We start from the raw sequence: 7846 nt of genomic DNA, 5'->3' as shown, positions 1-7846 counted from the left end.
TTTGGTAAACTCCGACAATTCCGACATGACATGCACTTCCTACTACCACAGACAATAGTCTGTTTTTCTGACACCAGCGTGTCTCCCCGAGGTTCATCGCTCCCTACCCGGAATGAGTAATTTCGAGAGAACAGCATGGGCTCAGCGCATTATCCCTAATTGTTTGGGGAACAAGCAGCAAATGTCAGGGAGCAAACCCTCTATTCATTGCCATTGTGACTGCATGTCATTGTCAGCTCCCGAGTCACCAGTAACTTCGTAGAGCGGCACTGGAAGATTTACGCAGCTCAATTAGTCCTTTAGTCCAGCAGAGGCACAGCAGATGACCTTTTCTCACAATTCTTCTTCCTCCTCCCATGATAGATGACGAACAATGAACGCGGTAATATGTTAGCTCCGTCTCTCTTTTCAGCTCTCTTAGCCATCACTGCAGTCTTCTTTATCATTCTGGGAAAGGCTAAAGCCACACTGTTCAGGTCAAACAAACCTTTTTCATTGTTACCAGAATCCCGATCTTTATGCTCCCTAGCTCAGGGGTTTTCAAACGTTGTGGGTCCAGGGAGCACTTTTTTCCTGAAAATATTTTCCCTCTAATTTTTTTTCTGATCATACTCGTCTTGCGTTCTACTGTGAGGTTTTTTTTCTTCAGCAAACACACATGTGACCACCATTTACTTTTTTTTTTCAAAAGATGCTGGTTTAGCCGTACCGTTCCAATGAATTTCACTAATCTTCTACCCTTTAATGTCATCATAGGTTACTTTGTCTTCGTACTTGAATTATTTGACAACATTTCAGCTGCATTTCATTTTATTAAAACAAATGTACATACCGTAATAGTCTTGAAAACAAATATATACATAAAGACAAAAAGTGGCAACCTTTCATCTGAGTCACATTTTATAAACATTAGTCAGGTAAGGCATCCTTTGACGTTGTGGGTAACAAGAAATACCTACGAATAAATGACTTGACTAGTCTCACATATGATATTCATATCTAGTGCCTAATTTTGGCATTGAATATCACAACGAAAAAAAAAACACACTTTGCTTGGTATTATGCGCCAGTCCACCAAAGTTCTTGGCTTGTTGCGACACTGTCTGAAAATTTTAAACAGATATAAGGCTACAAGATGGATAAGGGCATCCATAACTATCTCAGTCAAGCATAGGAACAAACCTGTGGGAGCATTAAAGGGTGGTTTCTAAATTGCAGCAGTGAATCCTTTTCCTCTTCATTTTGCAGGGGTTCTATTGGTTGCACTGCTTCCAGTATGTTTACATTCAAAATGTTGTCTAATAGATTTGAGCCTCTCTGCATTGTTATGTCAATCTAATCTGCCGAGGAACTTCACAATCAGTTGTGCTGGTAAAATCTAAGAATCTCTGGTGTGCAATGAGTTTGATCACATGTTCTATCATCTATTGTATATGAGATATTTATTGATTCTGCAGATGATTTATGTGGCACAATGGCATTTTGTGTGGTATTGATAGTGACTATAATTGCAATGTGATCGTGGTTCTATTAAGAGGTGGATTCAGTTGGATAAATCCCCACTGAAGGCTCAGGTCACAAATGTACGGCCCACCACTGCTAAAACCTTTAAAATGTATGTTTTATCCTCTCCATGTTGATTTTTTTTCATTGGTTTATCATAGGCATTTAAATACATGTGCACTGGTATCAGCAGAGATACTCGGACCGTGAACTATCACTCTTGTAGGTCATCTGGGAGTCGATACTTGAGCGAGAGCAGAGCAGCAGTCTTTCCGACTCGTGAGTGGGCCTCCTTGCCCAAAGCTCTGTCGGGTGAGGGGTCATGGTCCTTTGCTTCATGTTGATGGTCTCGAATTTGACATAGCTCTCCTTCTCCAGCTCCTCTTCATCCGGAGTCGCTTCACTCGCCTTGTAGTACAGGGTGAGGATCTTGTAGAGCAGCAGGCCGATGAGCGGCAGCGCCAAGGCGCAGGCAATACCGCTGATGATGATGAAAAGCTGGTTCTGCCCTCCCTCCTCAAAATTGTCCAGCGTGTAAAAGTCAATGCAAGGGTCCTTTGCGGCAGCACTCCCCTTGGCCACGAGGCAAACCGAGTATCTTATACCAGGTGAGAGTTCCTCCAGCAGAATTTTGCCACTGCCTGCAGTAGTCTCCACTGTTCTTTTGTCGTCATCCTCACCATCTTCGCCATAAGGGGAATAAACAACGGTGAGGGGAGAATTCTTGGGTAACCCCTCAGCCTTCCAGACCAAAACCGCACTGTCAGATGTTTCATCCACAATCTCCAAGTCTTTGACCAGCTTTGACGACTCACTTTTCTTACTTTTCTCATCCGACACAAACTTCCGCCCGCCACCACCTTGCTGGATCTTTGCGGGCTTAAGCGAACCCCTTTGGATACTTGAAGATGTCTTTGGCTTCGCTGAGAGGGCCACTGCAGTTGTCTGGGCCATGGGAACGGTTGAGGTGAAGATGGTTGCATCTCCTCCAGGACTGTATGTCCAGCCTGAGCCTGTTGGTCCCGTCCCAACATTGGGCATCACCGGAGAAATGGTGGTGCTCATAGTGCCGGCCACTGAAAGGGATATGGTGGCTTCTGCTGCACCAGCGTCATTCTTGGCTCTGCAGCTGTAGTCCCCAGCATCTTTGTGCAGGATCCCATGTACACTCATGATGGACCATCGGATGCCATCCCCTGGTGACTCCTGTACTGTAGAGCCAAGCAAGAACTGTCAATATGAAGACCCAGACACCTTTTGTTGATTTGTTTTCAAAATCTATCAGGAATAAGCCACTTGAACATCTATCCTTCCACCAATTTTGTGTACCGCTTGTCCTGTTGAAGGAAGCTGAAGCCTACAACCCCTTTTCCAAAGTTCCACCCCAAGAAAGCTTGGTTCTTCCCTGTGTGGTTCCACAATGGAACCATCCCTCACAACCTCTTCCAACCTGGTTCTAGAACCCAGGCCAAGGTGGCTGTCATCTGACTGGCTGTAGCCATTTGAGCCAGCCGCCACCAAGTCATAAAAATGCAGTATATCCAGTCCACTTATACAGGGCATTACAACAATACTTAAACATATTTGCAATTTCAAATGTACCAATGTATGAAATAGAGAAGGTTGTAGTAAAAATGTTTGCAAGCGGCACACACCTCAATGGGCCCATTCAAGTGAATGAGAACGAGCCCCGTCTTTCAATTTATTATATTCACACTTTCGTCTTTAGGGCCGCAGCACATTGCACAATGTTAGAGTCAAGGAACATGAAGGTTGTTACAGAAAGAGAAGATGGTATGTAATAAAGACAACAATGGTGAAATCGTATATATTGAAAAATGTGACTCAATCTCATTCACTTGAAAGGACCGGTGGTGTGTGCGCTGCTCAAGAATTTTTTCACCCGCAGCTACATATGAAATTGTAAATATGGTTATGTGTTGTTATAAAACATAATAAATGTTTTTGTTTTTTTTAATGTACTGTGCTTTTATGCCTTGGAGGCTGTTTCTTGCTTGCCCTCTTGAGAGCCTGAGCGAGGCCAGGCCATTCTAGAATCTGTAATAGAAAGCGACCTATCCCAGCTGGCTTTGATCAAAAGGTGCACTAAACCCTGGAAGAGTCACAACTCAAACAGTCAGCATACATAACAGTTTCAAAAACTAAATGTAGCTTCATACCTGTGTTGTTAACGAGTGATCCATCAGACCGAGACCAGTATAGGCTTGGTGTCGGGTACCCTGTTGCGTCACATCGCAGGAGAACATTACTACCGAGTGGGGACGTGATCTTGGTCGCAGACGTCATGACCGAGGGCTTGACACAATTGTCGAGCTCAGCGCGCTGAAAGAGGACGCCATTGAGGTTCTCGGGTGCACTGCAGGTCAGGAACAGGTCCATCAGAACGACGGGTGTTACTGCCATTTTGGATATCTCGATCAACTTGGATATCTTGCAGTCACAAAACCAGGGATTGTCTTGGAGGCCTGGAAATATGAATCAGGAGAAATTCAGACAAAAGCACCAGGATAATTTTCATGTGATTGGGAAGTTGTTTGACATTTTTTCTGTTTTGTCATTTTCTTCTGGGGTATTTCACAAAATCTCAAGACACATCACCAATAAATAAATAAATACATTGCTGTCAGAAATAGATAGAAGAGGCAATATTTTTTTTCCAGTAAATAATTTTCTGACCAGATTACTTGAAACTGATTTCCCATAGTACATCGAATGATCTCTCCTGATAATGGTTTGCAATCACTGCTGTAGCCTCATAAAATTTGAGTTCAAGGGCCGTGTATCAACAGTATGCTCCTGTGCAAGAGCCTGTTGCACACAAAAAGAAAACATGTACCCAGTGCATATCAAATCCTTTTGAACAGATTAGCTGTCCTAACAGTGTCAAGTGCATCTAATCTGGCCTTGGCCTTTATTTGGTGTGCAGCCAATCACCAGCCGCATCAATAGATTACAGCATTTCCGTGTTAAAATGAAGTGAAAAGTAGCAGTTTGTTCTATCAGCATTAATGATGCCATTGTTACAGAACATTTTACTCAGTAACAACGAATAAGGCGCAATTGCCTGTTCGAAAGATGATCTTTCCTGCCTATGTCATGCAACACTCCTTTGAATGTAGTGTATTACAGCAAACACCCATATCATGCTCTGGAATCGAGCAACATAGGGATGTATAACGTTATGCCTTCACTTATTACAAGCTATAGACAACAATTGTTTTGGCATCTATGATCCTGATCAAAATGCATATGTAGACAATCAAATCTTGGGGACACTATAGATGTTTTTCATTCATGAGGATGAATCTGAGTGGGATTACAAAGAAATGAAGCATACCACTTCTCCACTTAAAGAGAGGGATCATTTAACTGTGGACAATGAGCTTGAACTGAGCAGTCACTTAATTAGAATTTGCTAAATTGATCACACCTTGGCGCTTGTAGGTTTGGGTAATTAGAACCCATTTGTCTATCTTTGTCGCAGTCTGATGGAACCAACTGGCTGATGTAATTAAGACTGACCTGTCCTGATTGTGACACAATCCTTGGTACTCACCCAGCACCACCTTTTGGGAAGCATTTGATGTGACTGGCTCGCCGTTAAACGGTGGCCAAATATCCATGAGGTCCGAGGGCAGGGTTGCTAATTTGTTGCTGGACATATCCAAGTACGTAAGCTTCTGCAGGTAGGGAATGGCCTCAGCCGGAATGCTGGTGAGCCTGTTGTTGTGCAGGTCCAAGGTCCTCAACAAGGGCATCTCCTTGAGGGACTCCCATGGAAAAACAGAGATCACGTTGCCATCCAGCCTCAGCTCGTGGAGCACTTTGAGGTTGTAGAAACTCCCCGTGTCCACCGAGGTGATAGAGTTGTATGTGATCCACAGGTAACGGAGCTCCGTCAGGTAGTAAAACGCTTCTGTCGGCACTCGGCGGATGGCGGTCTTTTCCACCCGGAGCTTGACGGTGTCCACCGGGACATTGACGGGGATGTCGGACATGTCGGGGTCATTACAGAGCACAGACCTGTGAATAGACATTTAAATGCGTATGTGGTTGAAACCTGGAGGTGGGAAAAGTACTAGCCCTCTGTACTAGTACAGAGACTGGTATGAAGAAGACTAGTAAGTGTAGAAGTACTGTTCATGTAGATGTGCTGCTTGTTCTAAACGGTACACTAAAAAAGTGCGGACTCTGGAATGTACTCAAGTACAAAATTACTGTCAGTTACATACAAACCAGGTTTTGAGAACTTGACACAATGAAAAGCAAAAATTGTGATACTGTATATTTACAGTAAATTAAGATTATGCTAGCAAAGCATACCTTGGCTAACTGGAAAAAACATTTCATATGAGCCAGTGATAACAACAGAATATATGCCTTGTATCGGTTGTTTTTCCACATGAGTAGCATAACACCATGAGTGTGTGGCTTTTGAACTGGCACTAGACACTGAATCTATTGACACCTTCATTCATGGGGTTGTTTCCGCCTTAAAAGAACCTGAGATCTCAGTCAATTAAGCTCTCACCATGGGGTTGACTTTACTTACTCTTCTTACGTTCTTTTTTGGTTTTGTTTTGTTTTTACGTAATGTCATGAGCCACAGAGTTTGAAAAAAGTAATTTTGACAAAGGATTACAAAGTACAGAAATCAATTTGGAAATTTAGTGAGTAAAAGTAAACAGTCATCAGAAAAAGAATTACCGGTACTCATTTGAAGTCCAGATACCTGAAAATGTTTACAGATGTACGCCTAGCAAAGTGTTTATTACTTCCAAGCACCATTACTTGCAAGACCAACTGAATGACACGCAAGTACAAGCACCCCTCAGCCCATGTACTGTTACTGTTTTATCATCCGGAGGATGATTAGCCCGTGGTAATGTTATGATCATGAAAGATAAAACCATGTTTTGGTTTGTTTTTTAGGATTTCCTTTCATTGGTGCTCAAGCTTCTTGTTAACAAACTTGTGAGAATATGAAAATTTGAAGAGAAGTAATAGTACCTGGTTCCCGTTCCATCGCTCCGTCCATGGAAAACACAAGTGCACTGGGCCGGACAGAAGGGACGAGCCGTGTGAAAGCAGCAGATCAACACCAACGTCCTGAGGATTTGATGCATGATTTCAACAACAGGACCCAAGTCACTTGGAGGACGGATCGGGAAAAAAGACATCGGGATTCATTATAAGTTCCAAGGATTCCTTCCAAAAAGCAAACAGACAAGATAGAAAAGCGCTTTTAAAGTCCATAAGCGTCGGCAGCCTGGCGATGGACTTATCGGTCAGGTCACCTGTGAGATGCTAATCGCACTCCCTCCAGCCTTGCCGAGATTAGCTGAGGATTTCGTGGAGTTGTAAGGGTCACGCAAGCTCGGCAGCAGGCCCTGTAATCGTTAATCAGCCACTTCCAGAAAGGGTTCCCCTAATGTGATAGCCACCAGGCCTTTGCAGATCCCCCCTCCAGTCTTTTTTAAAACATTTTTAATACTTTGTACATGTAAGATGTGTGGCACCATGTTATAATAAACACACCTACTTTATAATTCAGAGTTAAGGAAGACCCGAGGCTCATACAATCAATACTCTAAATGGCCAAAATGATTCCAACGACTACACCTTTAAAGTTGCACCTTTTTTTTTCTTATGCAAGTAAGTATAACAGGTAAAATATCTTATGTAGGGAGGTATGTCTTAATAGATTTCGCACCAATCAAATTCTTATACAGGAAAGTATACATACATTAACAGTTATAAATATCGAATCAGCTCCACGTAAGTATATGTTAGTGAATGAGTCAAAAGTACCGGTAATGTTAGGTACTTATATCATACCTGTCAACTTTTCGGAGCACCAACCTGTATAAACTACCAAGAAAATCCTTATAAAGAGCAAAAAATCCTTATAACATACCAAAGCATTTTATATGTCAAAATAACGGCAGAAAAAACCCCACGAAATTTTCAATGATATTTATTGTAGATCTCCATAATACAATGTCTGGTTAATGTCTAATCATCATTCTACTTAGTGGCATTACTGTGTTCAGAGTTGTATTCCTGCGTTACGTTTTTCACCAACTCCAAATGCTGACCCATCGGCTCGAAGTTACAGCATCCATTCATATTTACTTTGGAAATGGAAATGAAAGCATTCGAGTAGACTAGCACCATTCTGGGCAAAAGCAAACGGAACTACCTGTTAGGGGGGGGGGGGGGGGGGAACAAAAAACGGAAATTTTCAGAATCCGTATGATTAGTGCGATACGGCCATACACGTAAGATTCACCACAAAATCCGTATGAACTATGGCTAAACC

General features: G+C 42.6%; 1 protein-coding gene and 1 long non-coding RNA gene across 4 annotated transcripts in view; one reads left to right on the top strand and one right to left on the bottom strand.

The window, feature by feature from the left end:
- Positions 1-7846, top strand: part of LOC147208560 (uncharacterized) — a 74261-nt gene that overhangs the window by 25366 nt on the left and 41049 nt on the right. The window contains exon 4 of one of the 3 annotated variants that reach the window (XR_015103807.1): positions 6457-6601. The exons of the other annotated variants lie outside the window; for them this stretch is intronic. This is a non-coding gene — a long non-coding RNA (uncharacterized LOC147208560). Of the gene's footprint in view, positions 1-6456; positions 6602-7846 lie in introns of those variants that run through there. 3 annotated transcript variants of the gene reach the window in all.
- On the bottom strand, positions 793-6650 carry lrit3a (info leucine-rich repeat, immunoglobulin-like and transmembrane domains 3a). The gene is made up of 4 exons (XM_086137385.1): positions 6535-6650; positions 5081-5547; positions 3684-3989; positions 793-2714 (listed from the first exon to the last, which is right to left on the bottom strand). Exons 1-4 carry the CDS (start codon positions 6648-6650, stop codon positions 1690-1692), a joined length of 1914 nt encoding a protein of 637 aa, XP_085993511.1. The 3' UTR covers positions 793-1689.

The sequence above is a fragment of the Hippocampus guttulatus genome, chromosome 2, assembly GCF_054856545.1.
Source record: "Hippocampus guttulatus isolate MCC_2025c chromosome 2, RoL_Hgut_1.0, whole genome shotgun sequence".
In the NCBI taxonomy this organism is placed as follows: Eukaryota; Metazoa; Chordata; class Actinopteri; order Syngnathiformes; family Syngnathidae; genus Hippocampus; species Hippocampus guttulatus.
The sequence above is the reverse complement of the archived record's forward strand: the minus strand, read 5'-3'. Positions and strand labels throughout refer to the sequence as shown.

What these genes read in the sequence shown, in the direction of transcription:
- lrit3a (XM_086137385.1), bottom strand. Translation starts at nt 6,650, where the DNA reads ATGCATCAAATCCTCAGGACGTTGGTGTTGATCTGCTGCTTTCACACG. An exon ending in AGCGATGGAACGGGAACCAG is followed by an intron (nt 5,548 to 6,534) that starts GTACTATTACTT and finishes GTCTATTCACAG; the next exon opens with GTCTGTGCTCTGTAATGACC. An exon ending in ATCACTCGTTAACAACACAG is followed by an intron (nt 2,715 to 3,683) that starts GTATGAAGCTAC and finishes TTGGCTCTACAG; the next exon opens with TACAGGAGTCACCAGGGGAT.